Below are 27,064 nucleotides of genomic sequence, written 5' to 3'. Positions count from 1 at the left end.
CGATTCGTCTCGTCCCTATAATATGGGGTCTTCCATCTCTCTTTGTGTCTGTTACATACACTTGGCATTTAGATTGTGTTCAACTTGGTCTTGAATCATACATACTAGAAATTTTAAATATGAAACCTACAAGCCTAATCGAAATTATATTATATTTAATTAATGAAATTTTAATTAATCTGAATGTGGAGAGAGTTTGCGTATTTCGCTATTTTCAGCTACAATTCCCAACTCATTTCTCTACACAATAATGTTATTTCACTCACTTTTGTTATTTCAATCACTTTTTGTATCGATTTTTTTATTACGAAATTTTTCTCTGTGTATACGTACGTACACCTCGCACTGATAAGTGACGCAATACCGTCGTCGACCTTTTAAATTTGACAACTAGCTTTTAGTTGACGAACAGACAGTCAGACCGCGCGGATAAGAAAGAAGGAAAATGAAAAGCACTTGATAAGTTTTCAACATTTAAGGAAGCTACAACTTTTTCCGCGCCATTTAACTTGAAATCTCAACAATTAGTAGCTTGTTGTGAACTTTGAAATGGGGCTCTGAGCCGAATTAATCAGAATAAGTTCTCAACTATAAATAAACATATATACTAATGCTTATTTAAACCTATGTACGTTTGAAATGTTTTTGACAACATTATGATAATCCATGTGGTAAGAAAGTAGCTTTAATATATATATTTGGTGACTTCACATGTAACATTTTATCAAAACGTCATAAAACTTTTGACGTTGACAACGGCATCAAAGGTTTTTAATTACAGATAGCGAATGGGCGTAGAGCGTAAGCGTATCAAAGACTAATCAACTAATGCCATTGAAGCTAAATAAGTTTTGTCAGCATAATGCAAATCAAACTACTTATACATTATGTATACCATATCGCATTATATATAATTTTGTCTTTGCAGGACGCCGCAAGGTACAAAACTCATCTCAACTGAAGGTAACGAAAATGTTGCTGATTGTATCGACGGTTTTTGTGCTCTTAAATCTGCCGAGCTGTCTTTTACGCATCGAAGCCTACTTGGAGGTGAGTGTTGGTATGGGGGGATGGGGGTCATGATTGTGACTGATTGCTGCATAAGCAAAAAGTGTCGGGCATATTAAATGAGCAGAAGGAGACTGAACAGGAGAATGATGAACAATGCGATTTGAGCCTCATTAATGCATGACTTCATTCCAGTTATTGAATAAGAATAAGGAATTGGAATAGGGAAAGTATTGAGTAACTAATTGGCAAATGATTTGTCATCTCTATTGAATTTGAAAGTAACACTAATCGTTAAAGCAATTATAGTTCTAGCAGCTATGAGCATTTCAAAGAGTTAAAATATTAAAAAAAAAAAAAATTAAAATGACATCTTAACTAGTATTTAAGTAAGTAGTATTTAAGAGTAGTATTTAAGAGTATTATTTGATTAACAAAACATGTATCCAATTAACCGCTCAGGAAAACTATATGCTTTGCTTAACCACCACTTGAAATTTCTTGAACTTGCGTTACTAAAAATGTGTTAGTTGAACATATTCACAGAATAGATAACTAAACGTAGCATCACTAAAAAGCTATATACCCTTTACTGTGTCTTAAAACAGAACTTTGTTTCGCCATGAACGTGGGCCATTTCATTCTTGATATATTTCAGTTATTTAAAAAAACTCTTACAGTTTTCCTTAACTAATTGTTCCTAAATATAGTGCTTTTTTTGTTTTATTTTGTTTTAATTTTGTTTTAATATAATGAGAAAATGTACAGCCAAGATTTAGTTTTATGGGCCGTAATAAACCGTAATTTAAATTTTTGCCAAGCAAGATGGCCCTATTAAGTGCGTGTGTATCTTTGTGTATGCGTCCTTGTGCGTTTAATTAAAATAATGGAAAATACTGCAGCAACTGGTCAACATAACAGTTGGCCGCGTCGGCTACTGCAAACAGCAATTCGCTGCGGGCATTCTTATTGTAATTGCCTTTGACAAGAACAGAAGCAACGAAAACTATTGTTGTTGCTTACTAAGGCATTTGACCGATACTGGCAATTAATCTCTCTCGTACATACGAGTATATTGAACTATACAACATACGGCACGTGTCGTGTGAACATCGGTTCCTACGCAAACAAATACTAAATATAGTTAGAAAAGTGGGCGAACGCCCCACTCTGTGATGATTAACAGAAATATACATTAAAAAGAAGAATATGTATGATTTTATACAGTTGAGTCGTTCTACAATCGTTCATATACTTTTGTTCTTGCGTGTTCTTTAGAAATTCGCATGTGTGCATTATTTACATGGTTGAGTAATCTTTTAATTATGCCCTATCTCATACTATTTGAGCTACAATTTTCTACAATACTCGAATGTATTGGGTGAACGAAATCCATTTTATTTTAGTTAGTCCTATTCGTAAGTATTGGTCATACTGAGGACTACTCTAAAAATGTGAAAACAAAACAAAGATAAGCTATATGGTTGTCATATGAATTATCGTAAGAAAAAACATAATGAATTGAATTTAAGTCTGCAATCGTTGGTCACATGGAATGAAATCGAAATATACTCGTATGCTTATTTTTATTTAATTAAATTCAAATTAAAATTATGTTGGATTATTTTTCCCGGCCAAACACTAAACGATCGTTTTTTATCACTATGGATACTTTTAAAGTTGCTTCGTTTTATAAAACTTTATTTTTATTTATTAGATCCATTACACAATTTAAGTAAACAGAGTTAGTTTTATTATTTTTTTTGGTTTGTTGAATTCTATTTCGCTATTTCCAATGAAGTTTTCGGGCTTAACATTTATAGAAATAGTTTTAATAATCATCCTTAGAACAGAAAGCTGAATTAATTCGTACAAATCTTTGAAGCCTCAAGTTGTAGCACCAAATATTCGAAGACTTTGCAAACTCATATCTAGAGGCCATTATTAATAAATAAACAAAGATAGCCCTGATACAATGATCAAGCTTAAATCTAAGCCCGTTAAGGTTAACTTAATAAACTAATTGATATTTTCTTAAGCATTATACAATGCGTTTTCACAAGAAACATTTAATTGAACAACAAGTCCTTTTAACCTAATGCGAAAGCCATTAATATTCTTAGAAGGACAACACGGCCTCTTCAAGAAAACAAAGGGTTACTGGTCTTTGGGGTTATGTGTGCATGAAACCGAAACCGCGCCTCTAGCTCATTCTAATGGCATTTGTAATGCATGAGATACATCAAGAGTTGGCAAAGACGAAAGATGTTTTAAATAAATTGTGCATGAAACTGTGCGCAACAGGCAAGCGAAAGTTTAACATATCGTTAATAGAGAGGACGGAAAAGGGGCTGTCTAATTAAGCTTTAATTAGTTTGTGCACTTCTGACATTGCACACACACTCACACACATATAAAACAAATATGACATATGACAAACAAAAAAAAAAAACATAAAGGCTAAGATTCGTCATTGCTTTGACTAATGCAGTCACTCTTTTTCCTTTTTATGACAGTTAATTAACTAGGTTAACATTTTAAAGCGTTGTTGTTGCCTGTTGCCATAACATCGAATGTCAAACAAGAAGTGTGAAAAATTCCAGAAAAATTACAAAAACAAAAAAAAACAAGAAGCATCTACTTATTCAAGGATTTAGGCAAATCACAGCGCACAAAAGTGAAACGTGCAAAAATAATTAAGCGGATGACAGCACAACCAAACAATGAGGAAGGCGGCAGCAAAGAAAAATTTGGCATAAACAAAAGCCGCTGCCAACTTGTCGTATGCGTGATGTAATGCCCATAAGTCTATCTTGTCTCCTCTATATTCCTTTCCGTGTACCTTTTTTTGGCTGAAGAAACACGAAAGATGAACAGAGAGACAAGCAACTGTCAATGCCGAAGCATTTCCCTAATTTTATGTCTTGCAGAAATAAACAGAAGATAACAAAAGCTCCAAGCCAGAAACTAAGGCAGTCAGTTGGACAGGCGTGCCTTCGATTTCACTTTATTTTATGTGAATTGAATTTCGCGAACTTTGTTACGATTCCAAACTAGTTTTCAGCGATGTGAAGGTGGTTTTGAGAATACTTGCTTTGAGGTATTATTATTATTATTATGGACATGAAAATGCTATGTAAATGAAAACAATTATATAGCATTGTAAAATAAATCCATGTATATCGGCTATTTCATATAACGAGATAAGTCTTTTGCAGTTCCGGAAATGAGAACAGTACTAACAAAAAAGTGACATTCTCTTGCGTACTGCTTTACTTTGGCATTCGCAAAAATCTCCTTTTTTCTCGCTCTGGTTTTTACATGCATGCAAACTTATGTTTTTTGTTGTATGCTAAACGTGTAAAAGTTTTGTCCGAAGCGCCGAATGCCAAGGATGTTCAAACGCATATGTTTAAACTCGTGTCACTGCTGACAGTTTGAAAATGAGCAAATTAAAATTACTTTTGGCACACGCATGAACTCACACTGAACTCAACCATAACACACCTACACAACAGTCGGGAGTGCTTTTAATAATGGACAAAGGGTGAAAACAGGCGACAAACTCTAACCTTGCTTCTGACATGAAATTAATTGACCGGAATTCGAAAACCAAAAAGGGAGAATGCGCGTCACGTTCAATATACAAGTAGTAGATCGAAAATGGCGGAAATGAGTTGTAAAGTTCGACAATATTACACGAAAATATGTTGCTATATATTGTATTGTATTGTTTTGTACGTTAGTGATGCATGGAGCTCATTAAAAATGCATATTCTGATTGGAAATGGGATAAAAGAGCGCATACCATGGCATTTACAAGTTGCTGTAAGCTAATTAAATTGACTTGACAATTACATTCCACAAGTTTAACTTGTTGATGCATAGAACAAGTTCATTTACAAATTTGACTTTCAATATTTCACAATTTAGAGAGTAGATTATAGATAGATTATTTAACTTTTGTTGGTTTTCAGTCCTATCCCCATAGGATTAATAAAAACTATACTTCCTGATTGTTAATTAAGTAACTCAATTGCATTAATTACTTAACGTGGGCTTCGAATGACTGATTGTTGTGTAACTACCTCAATTAAATGATGTATCAATGCTTGATAAATACTTAGGCATACCCAAACCACCGCAACCAACAGCAATAGGCTGCCAAATAGCATAGTTTTAATGCGATTTAAAGCTATATGGTTACGCTCAATGAGCTAACCAGTAAACTAATGAGCATGTATATAGTAATTAGTGACTAATTGGAAACGCCAGTACAGAGTAACAGAGTAAACAGAACAAAGAAGGGGGATGCATCGTAATATCTTGTCGGTCAATGAGTCTCTAGAGCTTAAAAGCCAAACAGGTAGCAGGTACGCATATCAAATAACTCGTAGTTAAGGAAGTTGCTGGACAAGGCACAGAAACTAAGCTGCCGACAATGCCCAATAAGTTACTTGTAGAACAATGCGTCTGCCGGAACTAATGCAAAAAGGGGCCTAGAAGAATATTCTCTTACAAATGCTGTCCAATTTATAATAAAATACACACTTTATGAGCCAAGGATTTGTTTTGCCAACAGGTCTCTGTTTCTTTTCTTGTAATGCCACCTATTTCTCACCCACAGACACAATCGGCCAAAAAGCAGAACACAACAATTGCCTTGCAATATATTTTCAATGCGTTCTTTATAACAAATTTTGGCATAAATTTCGTGCTTTATTGCGTTAGCGGACAAAATTTTCGGTAAGCTATAAATATATGTATATTTATGTAAAAACAAATATTGCTATTTTCTCTTATACCATTTGTGTTTTAATTGGTTCGTTACTTTACGGCAATTTACGTGCAAGACAAAATGATTCCTACATTGATTTCTGCAATCCTCTTTTCTCTCCCCCCAAAATCTCTTTGTTTACAGCAAAGCCGTGTTGAGCATCTTCCGGCGTGTTTCGTCGACGCAACGAGAAGGCGTCACTCAGGTGACAGGTAAGTGGATGAATATTTTATGCACAAAATAAAGAGACTTCTAAAAGCCTGCTATTAGACAAAGAGCCGATGTGCAAATTGAGACGCAACACATTTTTAAATACAAAATCAGAGTGGAGGCTGTAAAGTGTGTTATGAAAATATTATGTGGGCTTTGAATATAAACAGAGAGCCATCAAGCAAGAAACGTAGACAATTGGTTTTTACACATTTTATTTAAAAGCTGCTCTAATAAGAGACAATTCAAGAATATCATTACTTACTTCGACAGCTTGTTACTTTGACAACTACCAATATTTTTAATAAATGTGAGATCATGCAAGACCTTTTTTTATAATTTTCTTTCTCTTTATACCTTGTGCTTAAACATTTATTGTCTTTTACATTTCTAAAATTATTTCTACTGGAACACTTTTGTTCGCCCATCTTTCATTATACCCTAAGCCACCGAATAGCATCTACTCTTTTATAAGATAAGTTGTCTATTAATTTGCAAAGCCAATAGGAATAAAATTAATATTTAAAAGTTTGACCACTTTACACCATTTACACCATGATAGGATACTTGAGCCTTTTTCCTCTTTGGGAGTAGAATTTTCACTTAACAAATCTTACGTAAGCATTTTAGTCCCTAAATGTGAAACATAATCAAGGAGGACAAGCAATAGAATATAGAATCTAAAAGCGTTTATTTACTAAAAAGATAAGCTATTTGATTACAGATAAATCATTTAAAGCGCTACAAAATTGGAACTGTAACTTTTTATACTGAGAAACTTATTAATCGAGTATGAAAAATGCCAGCAGTAAATTCATTTGTATCTGCACGCATACGAGCCATTCGGATTAAAAGGCACACAAATGCCCCCAAGATATATCGTACAAACTTTGTGACATTCTTATACCAAAAGGATTCTTGTCCTGCTTGTGACAGTTCTCATTGTCAATGCCACATTATTTTTCTTTTGTTTGCTTTTAAACAAAATACGTATATTAGATATTTACATAACATACCGCACAAAAGATACCGCCCAGCTTGTCAACCCAAATAAATAAAGATTCAAGTGGACAAAGCATATAGCGCCGCTAATTAATTTAATAGCTAGATTTGGGTAGCCTGCCCTTGATTATTAATTAATTGAAATTTTAGCTCAACACACTTGCGGGATAAATAAGTACATTGAAAACATAATTATTTAATGTAATGTAATAATAATAATACATGACCTTTTGTTTCTGTCATGGAATTTTCATTTCATATCAACAGTCTAATCAGTTCTTCGTATTGTTTAAACTAATTTCTATGTAACACATTTGCGAATTAACAAAGCATACTTTTAGGTTTAACATTTCGGTTTCGCAACTATTCATTAAAAGCAACTAAAGGACAAAAAAGATAAAAGACTAAAGATATAAAATTAAATTAAATTGGTTATGGGTATAATTTAATATGTAGGTTTTTAAATGGGAAATTTTTAAAGAAATCCTAGTAGGACGAAGATACTTCGATTGCTATATTACAAATTTTCTTTTAAATCTAACAAAACATAACATTTTCCTTTAGGAGTAATATTTTATAAATGTATAACAAAAGCCAATTTGTCTTGCCACCTACCCGTACTTGTTCAAGGGGTTATTAAATTCGTACTCTGACTGCTGCGTGGACAGCTTCAACAAAAATTAAGTAATAAGTAATTAAGTATTTAATTTATTAGACCTAGATGTCGATAACACATTTTCGCATCTGCATGTCTCTTTTGAAGAATAGCACTAAAAAAATCTATAAAAAAAATCTAGTAAATTTTGAGTTTTTTTTTTATATGTGTTAAAATGCCTTCTTAAAAGGAATAGTTTCTCGTCTTGACAGTTTTTATTTGTTGAAGTGCGTGAAAAGTAGTCAAAACTACCTGGGAAATGTAAATTAAGTTCAAAAATATCAGTTACCTACAAAGCTAAACAAAAGTGCTATTACGTGTGAATTAAACTTAACCAATTAAGGGAAACCCGGGCTAAGTATCTGTTCGGTGTTAAGTAATTGCGGATGGTGCTGCTAAAGCTGTTCACTTTTAGCTGTTTGAGACAGTTTTACTATTGACTGTAAAACTTTTCCAATAAACGAACAGAAGGCGCACACGGATATGCTCGGGATGGGCACCCGCCTCGGTAAATTTTAAGGCTGCTTCAAATTCTACGATGCCACGTGGCAGTCTGATAGTGTCATTTTGCAGTTGTGTTATTCTCAGGATTGTTAGCTACACCGCACAACATTCCACTTATTAGAAAGCCCAGCTCCACCTCTGACTTCATATTGACTTGATATCCCAAAAGTTTCACTGATGAGCTGCAGACACGTGTAGACCAATATTATGGAATCAGCTTGCGTCAGACAGCTATACACAATTAGTGCCACAATTAATATTTTGTATTAATAATGGTGAGGTCTGCTTTTTAAGGTCGACCATATAACATAATTGTGCTGATATACTACAATGCGGAACTAGCACAGACAGAGTTGTTATTGTTTAAGAAAACAAAAATAATTGCCCAACCAGTTTGAAAGCAATGGCAACTGTTTGCAGAAATAGAAGCAATTATGCAATGCAATTACTTTTCGCTACAATTGAAATAAACAGGTATGTTCGAAACTGTGCTTAGCTCCCATTAATATTATATTATATTATCATATAATAACAATTTTGATTGAATTATTAATGACATTGGAGATTAAGCCCACTCTTTGTGTTAAAAATTTGTTATTGTCTGTTTATTGCTTCTGGTTTTCTTACTTAAAAGACGAAAAGCTTGCCAAATATAGGAAGACCGGCGCTTGTGGTAAATTATTTCTGGTCGACTGAGCATTACTCAGAAATTCGAAATGGCGTTTATTTCACAAAGAAGACTTCTTTTATTGTCAAGGATTTTGTCGCACATTTTAGTTTAGTCAAATGCGGTTATCTTTTATGTTTTCACGGCGAATCAATAAAAGTCGAGCGAATTTTCTTTTGTGCGCGAAAACCAATTTAATTAAAAATAGACACCTACGTGTTTACGCTATGGAAACTAATGAAGTCTACTGCTTTAGGTGAAGTTTCATTCGCACATACAGGACTTCTTATTGTCTCATAAAAAAGAAGCTGCAGCTCTCCTTGTTCTTTTTGTGCAAAATATATATTTTCGCAAAAAGGACGATGAAAGACAATTGCAGATAATAAAACTGAAGAAGAAGCGATGCATGAGAAGAGCTCGAAGCGAATGTAAATTAAATTAAAGTAAATGCTAAAAATTGTCACCGGTAACAAGAAAATGTAGTCCACCCAAGGCGACGTGTGGCACATAAATAAAAGGATCAAACAGTTGTACGAGTATGTTGCTTGCAAATATTGACAGCAAGTAAATTTGGTAAATACGAAAAGGTAAAGCTATCTAATACAGGTGTAAAATGGTTAAGGAAACGCAAATAAGATCTCGCACACACACATGCAGAGCACAAACATGACAACAGATTTATTAAAAATTCTCTTTTTATGTTTTGCATGAGAAGCTTGTTTGTGAGTGTATGTGTAAATAAGGTGCTGGTATTAGTTGTCAGTTGCTGCTGACAGCTACGAGCTCAAGGACTAACGGGCTGTTGACAGCACTGCTAAAAGACAAGCACGCCTGTCACCACCAATTGACATTACATGTGTGCGTGTATGTGCTACCATTTATGTAATACAATTTAGAAACGGTAACAACTCAGAAATGTAAATATCTGATAACCGAACCTTTTATGCTCTTTAGAGAAGCCATATTTCTAGTTTGTCGGCACAAACGAAAATGTACACGGGAATTTATTAAATGTACTTTCTCGAGGTTTTATCGAAATTGGACGAAGACATACCAAAAACTTTTTGGTTTACAAGTATACGATGTGCTTTTTATGAGTGCTATAAGCTACTTTAGTTAGTAAGTGCATTTTTTACGGTTATAGAGTACATAAGGTGGGACTCGTTATTTATTTTCAAAGCTGTTACGAATTAACTTTATTTTTTGATATTTTAATTAAATGAAAAACGGCAACAAAAATACGGTTATTGAGTACACAAGGTGGGCCTCGTTATTTATTTTCAATATTTTCAAAGCTGTAACAAATTAACTTTATTTTTTTTGCTATTTTAATTAAATGAAAAACGGCAACAAAGACACAAGAGCTGATTATCACCTTTTAACCAGAAATGAACAAAAATCCGCCAAGGAACTCATACTTGTTTCCTATTTTTTTTTTTTATCAAGACCTTTAATGAAAATGCCCTCAGTCATACAAAATTTCTTTTGTATTTTTGTGTGACTTTCTCTATAATTTCATATTTATCTAAATAAGCGTTTGTGGCTTGGGAATAATTAGAAGAGCAACAAGATCTTTAATAGAAAAGTTAATATGAAAATGTGAAAGGCTTATTAAAGACTCAAAGAAGTAATCGAGGGAAAATCTGTAAGGCTGAATAAGCTGCTTAGCCGCTTCAAGGTTACATTTGTTGAATGAAGCTTCATTGGCTTTTAATTAATGTTTATTTAAGTCGTAATTATGAAACTCCGTTTTGTATTTATAATGTTCACAGTTTGGCTGACTAATGAATTATTTTTGAGCATTTAAATGTTTAATCTGACATTTTTATTCACTATGTAATTTTATAAAGTAAATCAAATTATAGCTGCACCTTTCTACCCTTCTGCAATTTAAAACCTTCTTTGCTTCAAAAAAATGTATGCATGAAAATCTGAAAGGCTGATTATAGACTTAGAGCAAAGTTCATGTGAAAGCTGATTAATGTGCTCGCCTGCTGTTGGAAATCAACTAATGAAATACTTGGCTGACCTTTAAACAAGTTTCGTAGACTTTTGATTCAAATTTCTTCAGCACTACTAATTATATTTAATGAATATTTAAACAGACAAGCATTTAATCTTTTGCAAAAATCTGCAGTGAATTCATGCAACAAATTCACGCACCGCCAAATGACAAGTTTGCTAAATCTGTTTGAAACAATCTCAGCAATGCGTACAATAATCCCTGCAAACGGTTCATTTCAGTCAATAGTGTGTGGGCGCATCTTGTCGTCATTAGCCATTAGCGGCCCATAATTTTCGTTTGCACAATTAGTGCAGTTAACTGCGAAATTCCACTACACTGTTGCTGCTGATGCTGAAGTGGGGCGAAGCTTAGCGTACCACTCAATGCTGAGTTCTACTTGCAAATTCCACGTCATAGGGTAAAAATTAGGCTATGCATGAAAACGGCCAAGTGAATGAGCGTGTCTGAAAAAGTTTATCATGATCATCATTGGCCGGAAATATGTGCTTGAATTGTAGTGCTTTGTAGTTTGTAGTGGTGCTTGTAACCAACACACGTAGCATGATAAATTTTTGATAACCAGCGCATTACTCATACGCCCTGATGAGTTGAGCTCATCGAGCAAATAAAAAGACGTGCGTTGCATGTCCCAACGGAGCAAATGTTGTGAAGTCAACACACTACAACGACCCACAACCACAGAAGTATTTTCGACAACATTATACTCATACTCATTATATTATTGCTCTTATGCCTTGAAATTACCAGCGCCACAAGCGTTGCGGTCGGAACGATTTCCGCATAAGTTCACGCGCCTGGCAGCCAACCTGCCTATTTGCCATCAAAGTCATTTGTCTGTCTTTGTGCCGTCATTTCACACTCAATCTGTGCGCCTTATATTACTATTTATGTTGACATAAGCACTGTACTTATAATTTAACGCAAGCCTGCTTGAACACCACATTTCACTTAGCATTAAGGGCGCAAACTTCGCCCTTTTATTTGATTCAAATTCTTGAATCCTTCGTCATCTTGCTTCCTTTATGTGAAGTGTCTCAAAAGTTACCCCAATGTGCTTTGTGTGAGTGATGCTACCATTTTGCAGGCACAAAATGTAAAATACGGAGACAAGGTCACGACATCATTAATATTGCTAAAAATAAATTTGAAATATTTCCGCAGAAAACTGTGCGAACGTCATAAGTCGGAAAAAAGAATTTGTCAACACTTTGCATTCAGGCAAACTATTTTTGTCCTTTTGTGTATATCCATTATATTCGTGCGTCAAGAATTCATGCAATTAAAAAAAAAACAAAAACCAAAGCACCACAGAGGAAAAAGGTTAAGCCTGCTGACAATAAATGTTGAGACTCTTTATTTTATGGACATTTCACAGTCTATGAAACAAGCATATATGTAGACAATAAATATTTGCCAGTTGATTATCGATAAATTATGCATATGTTAATGGCCCGCGAAAATATATATAAACAGCAGTATATGTATATACTTGTACATTGATTATATATGTATGTTGATTCTGTCTCAGTCTTAGTGAATGCATGATTGATGAAGCGCTGATTGTGTACTTCTTCAATTTAAGTGCAAACAGTCAAAAACATATTAAAAATTATATACAAGTATAAACAAAGGAATGGGATAGAGTGCTGATCACATAGGACAACAAATTATAAACAAATTTATTGTGTAAGCATTGTAAACGAACTGGGAACATGCAGCCATCGGCCATTTAATATGAAAATTAAAAAATATTGAATAGGCTACAGTTTTGCGTAGAAAAGCAATAAATACGAGGATATTTATATTTGCGACCCGTAATAAGAAATTACTTTTGATATCAGTTATCAATTAGATCGGCAAAGGTAATAAAGCTGAGTTGTGGAAAATATTTATCAATTGAATTATTCCAGATCTGTAAAAACTAAAATATATTCATTTTGATTATTTTTAAAAAGCGATTTTTATGATTTATGATTTTTTGATACAACACAGTTTTATTATTTGTAAGCAGCAGAACGCCCGAATTGAAGAAAACTTACCCTGAGCAAGTGCGATAAGTGTCGCCCACATAATCACACACAAATACACACTTAGTAGATGCCGTAATTAGTTAACATAACGATTGAAAGTAAAACTCATTGCCAATAGCAATAGGAATACGCAACGCCCCCGAATGTATGCTATAAATTGTTACACAAACAGCTGACAAGTGGCAGCGTAGGTGGAATCGTTTCTTAATTTGTAATATGTGTATAAGGGCCACTATAGCAACAACACAAGCTCCTTACGCATTATTTTGTATTCAGGCAAACACCACAAAATTATAACGGCCAGGGGCCGACAAAGAGCCTAAGCCTATAACCTAAGAAAGAGGACAATGATTTCGTTTGTACCCAATTTTTGTAAGCAATTACAGTAAAGGTCGAAACGAAAAGGTGCCAACAATACATACTTCTATGCACATAAGTAAGCCTAGGTGACGGATAAAGCAATGTAAGTACAAAGTAAGCAGGAAATTAAAAAGATTGAACAGGAATTTGGTTAAGAAAGGTGCGAGAAAACAAGAAAATCTCGAACGCAGCTCGACACACATAGCGCACGATTTTCTCTTTTTCACTTCAAACCCCACTACATTTGACTAACAACAATACAAAAGTGTGATTAATTTGCATCGCAAATGGCTTTGTGCGAAATAAATTAAAAATACTTTACATAATCAAGACACCCGTTGAGCTGATGCCGGGCTCGAGAAAAATTGATTTCCACTGAAAGGCAAACGAGCTTGCTTCACAGAAATGAAAATATGCGCGTAAAAGTGTTTCCCTCTAATTTCATTAAATTGTACGCATATGGGCAGAAGCCCCACCTCTAGATTTGCAACAGCTTTGAAGCTAAGAACTAGCATTAGTAATGAGAATTCTGGCAGATAAGCAGATATAGGAGTTACTTTAGTGGCGAATATTTTTAGTTTAGGTTTAAATTCAAATGTCGTCCAATGGGTGTTGCCAATAAAGATGTGCAGCAATATTTAAATCATGTCTACCAAATTTGTTTTTCCTTGAGAATAAACAAATTGTGAAGTAAAAAAAAACATTTTATTTATTATTGTTTCTCACAAATTTTCCTCATCCATATATGAAGTATTCATACTGCTAGAAATAAGCAATATAACTTTCTAAAAAAAACAAATTTTTCTTATTAATTTCAGTTTTTTATTTGTATAAGACAACAGACGCTACAATGATTTAATAAAATATCTGCGCGAAATATGTTTCTATTTCAACAAATTAATTAACGTGAAAACATATATTAATTGATTCTTTGCTTCTGTTTAAATGTAGGACCTTTGACACGAGGAAACAAAAGGAAATTCCTCAAGAAAATACCACAAAAATGAAAACAGTCTGCGAGCTACATTCCTGTTAAAAATGTAGTCATGCGAAATAATTTGAACACTTTATTGTTTCGCTGGAACTTCGTTTCTTGTGAAACCGTCGCCCATTTTCGCCTTTTTAATAGACAATTTAGAAATTTTTTAATAACAAGCAACAAGTTTTAAAAAAAATTTAACAAAACATTTCTTTAAAATCCATTTAACAAATTAACTTAAAAGCTCACTTCCAACCAAAATCAAATGAAGCCCATTAATCCCTCAGGAAATAATGAAATAAACCATGAATTAATTCGAAAATTTAAATAAATTCTCCGAGAGCGCCATTGGCAGGAGTTTAAGTGTCTGTTTGACATATTTATCCCGACTTGGTATGTGATTATTGCGTCAGCTTGACATAAAAATGCTGGCTATAAAAATGAGACATAAATTCGCATTTTCACATCCAGTGAATAGTATTTTCACAAATCAGTGTTTGTAAAAAATATATACCATATAGACGAATAAGAATGAATCTTTTACTGATGTTTTATATCTTATTTTTGTTGATTGCAGTCTCCGAGTATTGTCGCAATACGGGAACCTCCACACGTCGTCGCATGATGACGCAACATTGTTGGAACGAAATGCACGAACTGCATCCACTTAAGTGAAGCAAAGGCAGAAGGATAGCGGGCTGGAGCGAAAGTGCTCGAAAAGAAATTGAATTTTAAATATACACGTACATGAAAAGGAAACGAATGCAGCTTAAGATAAACAGGATAAGCATCATATTTAATTTTAATTAGATTGCAAGCAGCAAAATGCAAAAAAAAAAACAACCAACAAAAAAACCTAACGAATAAGATATATAAAGTATTTGTAAAAGTGTTGTATAAATTAAATAAATACCCAATGTAAGAAGTATATTTAAATACCTAACACTTGAGCACGCAAAAACTAATGAACAATGGTTGATTGAAAAAGAATCAAGGCATGTCTTCTGGAAAAATTGCATTCAGCCAAGTAGAAAAAAGTTATAGTTAAATGCCACAACACTAAAAAACAGGTTCATTAACAAGAATTCAAAAGAAGCAAGAAGAATAGAACGAAAGCGTACGATAGTACGATTAAGTACGATAATACAAGTAAGTATGACAGCACGAGTAAGTACGATTATGAATAGTATGTGGATAGATTTGTACGCTTAGCCCAGAAGCCCGCTAAAAAAAACCCATAATAGCTACCTTTATGGGTTAAGGTTAAGATTATTTTTAACAACTCACAACAAAGCGCTCTTGCGAACTTTTTGGAAATTATTTCCTCCCAAAACGATATTAGAATGAATGCAAGGTAAAAATTTGCAAACCTATGTATGTATAGTATGTATTTACATTATAAATATAAGAAACTTAAAACCTGTTGCTTATCAAAAATGTGCAGTAAACAAAATACACAGACCGTTCTCAGTTCTACTGTTTCCATCAGTGCGTTTGAACGATAATCAATTATTAAAAAGAAAATAACAATATACCCAAACACTAATTCTTTTGATTTTACACGAAAGTTAATTCTGATTTAATTTCTTCGGAAAAAACAATCTGTAACTAACTTACAAATAGAAAACGAAACTATAAATATAAAACGAGTTAAATGAAACCAATTAAGGTTTGTTTTTGAAGCTGTTTTAATTTCTTTTTTTTAACAATAAAAGGATTCTTTTTTAATAAAAATGTTATTTGCTTTTTAGCCAGACACTTGAATATAAAGATTATTTGTAGTTTTACTTTTGTACTCAAGAAATAAAGTCTATACAAAACAGTTTGCCTAGACTGATTAATTGCCGATTACTGCATAGCGGAAATGGTAAGAGCTAGAAAGCTGATATGTGGACATAAGTTTCCTTTCACTGTGTGGGAGAACACTAAGAAATTTGTCAAAATTTGAACTTCAAATGGGTAAAACGGACTCCAACGTTTGTATGAAAAATCTGCACTTTTGTCTGTGCTCGGCTCGACTGCATAAAAATTATCCTTTGAAATACAAAGGAACTAAAAAACTATTTTAATCGTTGCCTTACTACTACTATTCAAACTCTTTTCAATTATTAGTTATTCCTTAACTCTTTTAAATATCAAATTGAAAGACTATATTTATATTTAATGTAATTTCTTGCCCACACATTTTTTCCAATTTTTTCCTGTCTGTCCAAAAGCGCTATATATGCTCGATTCGATTACGTATACGATAAACGACATGTGATTGCGGTATATTTAAATTGGAAGCATTACACTACTTATAGTTTTTTTTTTGCTTTACAAGTGCATTCAAATGAGGGTAGCCATGCAGAAGGCCCATTTAAAAGCCCAGCGGCAAACATAATAATATTGTAAAAACCGCAAGTCCACAATGATTTGCCACAGAATACAATTTTAATGAAGCTATCAAATATTGAAATTAATAATTATTTAGCAAGTAATTAGTGTAGAAATCATAAAAATAGCCATCAAATGTGCAAGCGTAATAAATGTTTATTATATTAATTAAAAATTAAACTGCAATCTATTTAAAATTGGTCTAAATCGGAAACAATTGCCCATAGCTCTATTAAACGAACATAACACATTGTCAACACAATGTGTGCAATTTACTGATTAAATTTCCACATCATTTGCATAAAACATTCACGCCTAATAACATCTAACTGTAAAAATCAACAATACGCGTACATAAATTTACAGGACGAGCAGCTTCGAGCAGCGACAGTTGGGCTTTAACAACAAATGCAAATGCTGTCTGTCAGCAAAGTTTTGTTCTGCTGTTTATAAGAGTTGTCAAAAAGTTGGCGGCAAACTTATTATTATTTTAGTATTTCATGATTTTAATGAAATTTCGAAACAATTAGCTTATGGATGAAACGAACTTTTTTGACAATCTATTATGGGTGTTAAGTCTGTCGACAACTTTGGCTTAAACCTTTAAAAATATATTTTGTATTGAATGTGTTTAGTTGGGAGATAATCGCAATAACTTAGGGAACAGCCTTTTGCAGTATATTATGCAGTCTAATAGGATTTGCAAGTCAAAAAACTCTATGATGCATTTAACCCTTTTTTCACCCCTCATGTTTAAAGTGTGTGGGAGAGGTGTTTGTTCAAAAAATCTGACACTAAACTCACAATTTTGCGTAATCGGCTTAGGCACTACCAAGGCAACAAAACAGTCTGCAAACCTGGACCTTTTAAACAAAACATTTTTTATGAAAAGCGCGTCCAAAACGGAAACGCATCCATATTTTTTTGAGCAGTCAAAAATTGGCAGCTTTAACTGACCAACAGCTATAAGCCAGAAGCGGAAACAAGAGCACCTCGAACAGTTAAGCCTCTTAGCCTCAAAAAAAAAAAAAAAAAAAAGGTCAGCAGTCAGCTTAAAGCTGTAAAAACCTCGACAAGCATAATTAGGCAACTTAACATCAGCGGGCACTTAACTTTTTTACACTCATAACTTTGCTATAAATGTTAAAACCCGCAGACATGCCAAACATTGTTAATTAGAATGTTAAAGGGGGCTCCCCTTTCTATTTATATCTATTTTGATTGCTATTTTAATGTATACAATATTTGGCAGTGTTAAAGCAAGGTATAACAAAAATTCCATTTTCCATAAATAAGCAAAATATTGCGAACAAAGAACTGAAAAATTGTAACATCACCTAAATGTCTGCGTGGCTGTTTGTCCGATGCCGCAAACTGAGAAACAATTCAAGTTATTCAGAAAGGTACCCAACCCAACCTCCTGTGGTGCTTTGAACACAGCTTTTTGTAACAAAATACAATTTACGAAACACCATATTGGTAAGTTTTGAAAGTTTTGAAAAACTTCTTAAAATTGTTTAAATACAACTGCAATAAGAACCAAACATCGAAAATTGAATATATCGAAATATTTATAAAAATTTGGCTTACTAGAACCTACATATTACATTTACTGAACCTACCTTTTACACTTTCGTAGATAATTTCTTCCTGATATCTAAACCAGGTAATGGTATTAAAACGAAATAAAATATGTAGGACAATTATTAAATTTTATGATAACCTTGACATTTTTTTTAATCATATTCATGTCATGATGGTTACAATGTGACTCGAGCTGAGTGCCTGCTCAGAATTGTGGGATTCCTCCTAGGTAAGTTTTAAAATCGTTAGGCGAAAAGTAAAAGACTTACAAACAAAATAGGTGTCCAAATTGATGAAATTTATTACCAAAGCACGCGCAAATAAAGACTGGAGAACGCTTTTAAATATGCTATAACAAAACACATTTCATTTCCAATTTGAATTCTATTCCTCGTATACATTAAAAAAAAACCCCCTATATGTATATGTAATGAAAACAAGAACAACTAGCAGCAAGCAGAAAAGCAGAAAACTAAAGAACAAACGAGCACAAAACCATTGAAAGCGTTGATAAATAAAAAAGCCAAAGGCGTCAAGCGAAGTGTGTGAAATATGTGCAAGTGTGTACGAGTATGAGTGTGAAAGTCAGAAAGGTGTTGAAGCAAGTGGGTCCTTAGGCACATACATGAATACTTGTAGTACTGTGTGAAGTGCAGATGAGGTTGTCACCTTTAAATCATAAATTAGCTTTTGAAGGCAAAGTGAAGCTAATTGTATTATATGGGTAGTGTTAATATATATAATTTGAGTAAACAAATCTGAAGACCCGTAAATATGTAATTTGTTCATCTTTAATTCAAAATTTACGGAATACTAAAGCTTTACCAGTTTCCCTAAAAGGAGTTCAGTACGTACTTATTTCAATTATAACCCAATGATTAAACATTACAAACTATACGATTGTATAAGTTTCTAAAACAATATTTGAAGCAGAAAAGATTTGTGCTTTTTAAGGAATTGATTCCGCATATTATTTATAGCATTACATGCTATCTCCTGCGCTATTAGTTAGTTATGCTAATGGAAATCGAATAGATAAAAGCTAAACTATCGCACAGAGAGAAATACTAAGTGTATGTAATATTCGTAATGGTAGAAATGTTAAAAAAATATCGAAGAATTCAACATTTGAAAAACGTTATTAAGAAGTAAAAAAGGACCATTACACTGACTGGTGATAAAACGTTGCTTCAATGCGATCCGGAAACCAAGCGTCAAATCGTCACAATCAAAATGTTGATTTCAAGATAATTATTCATCGATAATTCAGTCCAAACGGTTTTTATTTTTTTTTTAAGCTTTGAGTGCATTGTATTTTTTGTATTCGGATTGAATATAATGCTGCATCTCATAGGTTTGTGAATGATTTTTTAATAAAAAAAAAATTAAAAAATCACATTTTAACCATCAACATACCACTGGGCTTCTTAACTCCGTGTGACTATTATCATTAACATTTGGTCTTGAAAGGAAAGCGCTATAAGGACGTCGAAGCCATTCAAAAGACTTGTCCACCATTTTGATGCCGGCCAACGGCCTAAAACACCTGCTTGAAATGTTTCTTGATCGTGCAAAGCATTGCATTGATTGGGAAAGGGATTATTTTTTGAATAAAATAAACTTACAGTCTTAGTCTATCTTACTGTCTGTTTGTCTGTCTTTTACTTTGTCTACGCTAAGCCGCTTGTCGATTAGACACATATTTTGAAATAATATTGTTGTAATCGAAAAAATAATTTCACTGAGACATTTTGAGAGAAATTAATGGAAATAAGATTGGAATACTTGTATGTATGCAAATATTTCACTCACGCTTTTACTGAGTCTTTCTCTCTTACAAGCAGCTTAAAATTAATCATAATATATAGTACTTCCAAGAAATATTGAACAGTTGGGAATTGCGTTCAAAGCTCAGCTTATGGTGGTTCATGGTGCACCCTACACAACAATTGCAGAACTTAGCCTAAGGTTAAGTACAAAATTCTTGGCACACATATGGTTACAAAACATTTATGCGTATTGACAAAAGTACCGTGGCTGGTACAATAAGCTTAAGGCTGAAGCGTTTCGAGACCGAGACCGAGTTTCTCTGCACGAATATGAAAATGCGGTTATAAATGGTGATGATAGAAGTGTGCACAGCATGCTTGAAATCAAATTGAAAAGAAAATCCCTTCAAGAGTATGTAATTACATTCACTAGCACACACACACACACACACAGGCATATACTGGGAATTCTTAAAAACATCCACAGCGAGGAATGTTGGGCTGAGTAGCTGTGTCTGTCAAATCGGCAGTAGATTTTAGGAAAAACGTTGAAGCTTCACATGTGCGAGTACACAAGCCTCCATTTGTGGTTCTTAAAATCAAAATAGAAAGGTATTCGCCAGTTGAGTGACTAAAAATAGCAGCTTGTATGTACATCGACAGCTACAGGTGGGTCTGCCTTCCAATTAAAAGTGCGTAGATATATTTAATGGTAAGGTGGAAACTGTTTTTTTTTTTTTAATTTTATTACCAACACCATAATTTTGATTATAAAATGTAAACTTAATATGAATAACTCATACCTTTTTCATTGTCGCTATGCAGCGTTCCCACCACGCTGCCAAAGAAACGCTTATCCAGGATCTGTAAAAGTTGCAGAGCCGTTGCATGCACCTCGACTCGAGGGCAACCCGTCATGAGGAGTGTCACGGTGATTACCGATGTATAATGGTCGCACGGATACTCCCTGGAAAAGAACAACAACAAAGTATTAAGTAAAGCAAACAACTTGAGATTAGTCCATTGTTTATAATCTGCGCTTGGTCGCGTGCCGGTTAAGCGTGTAAATATTTGAAAGCCACCGAAGCACAAAGAATTTTAATGAGCTTCCTGCTGTGAATACTCTGTGGCTTTCAGGTGTGGCCTTCCCGAAGTGTAAGTGAAAAGTATGAAAATCCAAGCGGATGCCACTCCAGCCACATAAGATGCAAAACTTTTTCATAAGCCTAATCACTCATTCAAAACTCAAAATTTTAATATTAATACATTCACGTACATATGTACAATACATACAATATATCTGTATGTATAGTATGTTTGTGTTACCACAAATGCGTCATAGAGCAAATTTTAATTCAATATATTCTAACTGTGTAGTATTTAAAATAAATCAATGCTGCGCTCAAAATAAATTAAAATCAAACAAAAAACATTAAAAGTATTCGGATGTGAAAAGACCCCGCACTTACTTGTATAGTCGTACAATCAATTTCTGCTTTTATTAAATGCATTATTGCATATCGAAATTGAATGAATTTTTGTTGCTATTAGAATAATCAGATTAGGCTGACAAATAAATACAGAGAGTGCTTTTATAAAAGCTTGACACAAAATGTGATGGAGTCAGTTAAAGCTAAATAACTCAATAAAGTTAGTTCGACAAAAAGATAATAAAACATTTTAATATTTCCACATATCTTTAACATTTAACCTTATTGACTAAAAGTTGGTTATGATGATAGTTTAAAGACGTGCGGTATTGCTTTCGTAACAAAATAATTACTGGAAATTAACTCAATAAAAAATTTATTTCTCAAACAAAATCAATCAAAACCCTAGCGCTTTTGAAAATAACTTCAAGCCCTTATTAACATTTTGCCTTTGGATTCCGTTTATTTCCGCAAAGCAAAGTTAAAATATCAATAACTATTTTTCGTACATATATTCTCTTTATTATTATTCCCCATAGGTATGCAAACCATATTCCATAGAAAAGTTCTAGTGTAGGAGCGAGCTGATGCCCTTTTCGGCATCCCACAACAATTTACTTTGCCCGTTGGTGCAAAAGCACCCATAAACAAAAACACCGACACTCACAAAGCCACTTGCACACATGTACTTAAATAAATATATGAAAACCCACTCCTTCTCACTCCAATTGATTCACGCGCACATTGAGTTATACATTTTTATGGCAATCGATTTTCATTTTGCATACACAATGCATTGCTCTCGAGTAACGCAAAAAAGTATGCTACGGTTTTGCCTTCTCGTATTTATATAAGAAAAATTCTTAAAAAGTGCAAAGCTATTGGCTCGTTTGCAGTTGCACATGAGCTGCCACACTGGTGTGTATATCCATGGAGAATCGTTAATAAGTCTGTTGCGGTTTTCAGTTTATATAACAAGTGCCAATTTGTCGTACTTGTACTTGTTTTTATTTCGAACCATGTGCTTTTAATGGCAAAGTAACTGGGGAATCGTTAAGGGTCGATTTATTCATATTGGGAACAGATTGCATAAATGGTTGCGGAAAAGACAGAACAAGTCAACAGTTCAGTGAGAATACATTTGAATTTATTACGCATATCGCAATTTGAAGAAGCTTTCGAACCTTTCCTTTTTTGTCACATAAATATTCTAAAGATATCCGGTTTTCAGTTTAGTTCTGATACTGATACTGATACTGATGTGGTAGCCAAGCCCTTCAGTAAATATTTGAAAATTGTCTAATTATTGGGAATCAAATGTGTTTAAGCTATAGAAAATATGTTTTAAGCTATAGAACGCTATAAGGTATATAGTTTTCACCTATTTTTACCATTTGAATATTTAGTTCCCTTTAGTTGACAAGCTGAACTGAATCTTTGCATTTACTTTTTATTTATAACTAAACAAATCAATTGCCAAACACAATTAATGGCACCTTTTAAACCTCTGGATAGCTTTGTTTCAACATATCACTCTAAAATGCGAACATGAAAACACAACTCAATTGTGCACAAGTAGGAATTGTTCCCATTTCAATTTAAAAAGGGTTTGCTTCCATCTTCGCCGTTTCTTTTCCTTTTTTAAGTTGCAAACTTTTAATAAATAATCAAATGCTTTAATACTCTTAGCATGCCATCTTTTCAAGCTGTTTGCTCATAACCCTCTTAGAAGCGTTTACAAAAAAAAAAAATCATATTGTGAAACGTTCCTCGTGTATCCACTTGAAAAAAAACCCCAGCCGTGTTAATAATGTCAGCCTTTTTATTGCTAGTTGACCTTTTCAATTTACACTTCCATTTTTGTTTGTACTTAAAATATTTTATAAATCTGCATACGAAAAGCTGACAAATTTTTATGAAGATTTGCTGTTCTTGTCGGTTTGAACAACTTGAGAAGCTTTTGTTCTTTTTTGAATGAAACTTTTTACTATACCCGTATATGTTGTACTTCAGTTTCGTAAATATCTTTAACAAAAAAAGCAAATAGATTGCATTTCTATACAATGCGCAACAAACAAAACCACAATGTCGTCTTGTATACAATAAAAAATTCAATTTGCTTCATCGGCATTTCATCATTTTGGCATGCCCGTCATTAGAACACAATAAATATTCATTTGGCATTTTTGTCCTTCACTATTATGTTCAATATTTGATGGATTGGCATTGGCATACCTATTAAGTTAAGGAAAAGGGGAACTTAGCAACACATGTTCAAGTTCAATTTTTAAAGACTCGGGCTATATTCGTTCTTAAATCTCAGTTAACGATGCAAGCTGCAGCCTCAATATGAGATTTCATTTGTACTGCCATGGAAAATGTGCAACAGACACGCAAACAGATGTTGCACGGAAAAGTACAACAAGAACAACAGAGTGAAGTGCAAAGTGCAGGACAGCCTGTGGCAATGGTGGCACGACACAGCATATGTGGGTACATACGAAAAAAAAAAAAACAGAAAAAATGAAATGTGTGAAAGGTACTTGAAGCTGTCAGTTCACACGACAGCAAAGTATATACACGAGTATATAAGCACAGAAAGAGAGAGAGAGTTACCTTAGCCCTTTCAGACCCCACGCCAAACCATTGGATATTGTTTTATGATTTTCGAAATATATGCTCTTTATATTTTATGAAAATTTTCTCAATGTGTACGTTTCGCAATTTTAATATCCTTCATGGGTATTCAGGACTTGGATTTTCAGGACAGCCGTTTAAAATTGTAACTGAAAAGCATTTTTATTGTTGCCACAAATGACTGAAACTCATTTTAAATACTAAAATTTTTTTGTTTAAATTCGCGCTTATTTCAATTAAGTGTCTTCTTACTTCTGCAGTTTATTTATTCAAAACTGAACAGTTTCTCGAGAAATTCACTCATGTTCGGTAAGGGAAACCGCGGAACAATGTGAGAAACAAACAGAAACAACAACGTAACATGCACAATCGATGCGTTTAGGTCTTATAAACATTCGTGAATTATAAATGAAAATATTGTGGACAGAACCTTCCCACACAATTGATGCATCAGGGTCTGAAAGGGTTAGGGCTATCGAAAACGTGTCGAACGAGGTCTTAGCTCGATCATATATTCGGAAAATAAATGCAAATGAATACATATTAAGAAAGAATATATAGATATTGTGCGAATTCGGGTAGGAATGGAAGAGTTTCGCGCTTTCAACAAGCTAACAACGATTGAACGATTGACCTTTGAAGGACTATTTTGAAGAAATTTGAACTGTAAGCTTTAAAACGGAGCACTAATATATCAATTACGAAAAGTGCTTAAATCGTCTTTTAAAAATTGGTCGTGTACACCAAAATGACAATTTAAAGCGCAATTTGCTGAGCATATGTGTGTTTTCAGTCCCCATGTGCGTAACGAGTGAAAATGTGAAACGTGCACGGCATTTAAGAAAAATATTAAAAAGTATGGAGGCCTTGTTTAATTTAAGGCATCACCAACTCGCACGTGAAATGCTACTTAGGTGCACAAACACACACACACGTCTGCAGCCACCCACTGGCTGTGTAAAATACAGGGTCGATTCTTAATGCGCTTTAGCATTATGTGGGGCTCTGCAGCTATAGTTTTGTTACTTACTTGGCACTAAAGATGGAAGCGAGTGCTAGGAAGCAGGCGTCCGCCTCTCGGGGCGTCGAGGTATAGCAACGATCTATAACCCATTCGAGCAACTGTCCCATATCTGGATTTGATTCCAAAAGCAGCACAACAGTATCCCTTGCCAATTGATAAATCTGTGTAATGAGTGAGGTGAGTAAATTGGTTGATTTATTGGGATAACAAAATGTACACTTACTTTTTCGTCCTTTGAGGTCAGCAGCATGTCAAGCCATTTATAAATGATGCCCTCGTCCTGTAGGTGTGGTGTGTAAAAGATGTGGCCGCAGCACAGAAGAGCCGACATAGCCTGTGAATAATAGAAGGAAGAGCGAAAAGCAATGAGAAACTTCAGCGTGCGAAAAGTTTCCCACAATTTTCCAGGCGTAAAGTCATCAACCTAATGCGCTTAGCAATTTATCGCACAGCAGAAGTGGCGGCGATTCTTTGAACTGACTTCAAGTTGGCCAACCAACCTTAGTGATGGGCATATAATGCGAAAACCCGTTCTCAAAATATAAATATAAATTGAAATATATACATATGTCAATTTTTAATTATAATGTGTACTAAATATTTTAGTTTCTGGTGATTTATTACATTACAGAGGGTTTACCAAAATGCAATCTTGTTTCGATTGAAGGCTAAGCGTTTGGGGCTTTAAGAAGCAACATGTTATAAAAATAGGAAAACTTGAATTAAGTGAGATAAAAAGTTTTTTATACACTTCAATAAACTTCTTTGGGAATTACTTTTGCAGCCTCTTTTATACAAAAATAAAAATTTGAATGAATGAATAAAAAAAATTAAATTAAACTTCTGTTATGTGTTTAAGAACTGGGAGAGTCTATAAAGCACGTCAAAGTGGAATCACCTCAGACTTTTCTGAAATCCAGACGTTCATCTATTCGGATAATTGTATCTTCATGCTGGTTAATAACATATTCACTTTATAAGGTCGGAAATGTTTCCTTTTGTCTTTGCACAAACTTTTTACCCTCTTTAAACGAAGTCTGAACAATTCATTTGCTAATTCTTCGCCCGTCTCATTAAATGCTATTAAAATCTAATAATTAGTCGTAACAGCAAACTTTCTTCAATAAATCGGTAACATTTTTGTAAAAATATTGTTTTCATCCTTCTCTTGCGTCACAGAAAAGCATAGTTAGTTTAGTTTTCAAAAGTTAAAAGTAATTTTGTTGAATAATACTACAAATTTTACTATTTCTGCGACGCATAAAAAATGACGAAATCCGGCTTAATTTATTATCAATTTATTATACCCTGTACCCAAAGGGTACAAGGGTATATTAGTTTTGTGCGAGTGTACATGTAACACACAGAAGGAGGCGTGGCAGACCCCACAAAGTATATATATTCTTGATCAGCATGACAAGCCGAGTCAATATAGCCATGTTAATTAATTAATTAAATAAAATTAATTAATTAATTAAATAAAATTAATTTATTTTTTTGTGGGGTGGTACAGGGTATTTAACAGTTGAGCCTGCTCGACTTTAGCATTCCTTTCTTGTTTGTTATTTATTTTTAGACCATCACTATTAAACTTTCACTTGCCTGCAAAGCGCTAAACTGAAGCTTTTCCTCCTCCACTGTCTGACCTATTTGCGATGTGATGCACAATGGCTTCGAAAAACTGCCACACCAGGTGGCAAACAAATTGAATAGATTACGCTTCAAGTCACGAGTCAGCAATGTTGCACAGGCTTCCACTGTAGCGAAAAGATAAATTTAAATAGAACAGAGCATAGAAGCGGGACCAACTAGTCGTAACTGTGGACTGTCTGTCAACTTACACGAAAAGTTCTTTATCATTTTCCGTATGAAATTGCAAAAATGAGCCTTCACCTCGCGTATACTCAGATTATCCTTGTCCGTCTCGGCCACAAGATAGGCCATGGCGCCTTCAATGTATTCCACGAACGTGGGATGTAGAGACATGGTGTCACGTTCCAGCACACAGGTACTACCCAGCAGAGCA

General features: G+C 33.9%; 2 protein-coding genes across 9 annotated transcripts in view; one reads left to right on the top strand and one right to left on the bottom strand.

The window, feature by feature from the left end:
- LOC115632595 (neuromedin-U receptor 1) overlaps nucleotides 1–14,893 on the top strand; it is a 28,242-nt gene extending 13,349 nt beyond the window's left edge. The window contains exons 4-7 of the mRNA XM_030529820.1: nucleotides 929–1,050; nucleotides 5,636–5,754; nucleotides 5,930–5,997; nucleotides 14,796–14,893. Coding sequence (XP_030385680.1) covers nucleotides 929–1,050; nucleotides 5,636–5,754; nucleotides 5,930–5,997; nucleotides 14,796–14,893 — 407 coding nt within the window. The remainder of the gene's footprint in view (nucleotides 1–928; nucleotides 1,051–5,635; nucleotides 5,755–5,929; nucleotides 5,998–14,795) is intronic.
- LOC115632891 (protein furry) overlaps nucleotides 1–27,064 on the bottom strand; it is an 81,423-nt gene that overhangs the window by 27,436 nt on the left and 26,923 nt on the right. For all 8 annotated transcript variants that reach the window (XM_030530173.1, XM_030530175.1, XM_030530176.1 and 5 more), the window contains 5 exons: nucleotides 26,880–27,049; nucleotides 26,641–26,795; nucleotides 25,262–25,372; nucleotides 25,045–25,199; nucleotides 20,751–20,914 (listed from right to left, as the gene is read on the bottom strand). In XM_030530173.1, coding sequence (XP_030386033.1) covers nucleotides 20,751–20,914; nucleotides 25,045–25,199; nucleotides 25,262–25,372; nucleotides 26,641–26,795; nucleotides 26,880–27,049 — 755 coding nt within the window. The remainder of the gene's footprint in view (nucleotides 1–20,750; nucleotides 20,915–25,044; nucleotides 25,200–25,261; nucleotides 25,373–26,640; nucleotides 26,796–26,879; nucleotides 27,050–27,064) is intronic.

The sequence above is a fragment of the Scaptodrosophila lebanonensis genome, unplaced genomic scaffold (genome assembly GCF_003285725.1).
Source record: "Scaptodrosophila lebanonensis strain 11010-0011.00,11010-0021.00 unplaced genomic scaffold, SlebRS2 tig00001415-arrow-pilon, whole genome shotgun sequence".
In the NCBI taxonomy this organism is placed as follows: Eukaryota; Metazoa; Arthropoda; class Insecta; order Diptera; family Drosophilidae; genus Scaptodrosophila; species Scaptodrosophila lebanonensis.
Note: the sequence above shows the minus strand (reverse complement) of the source record. Positions and strands in the feature narration are given on the sequence as shown.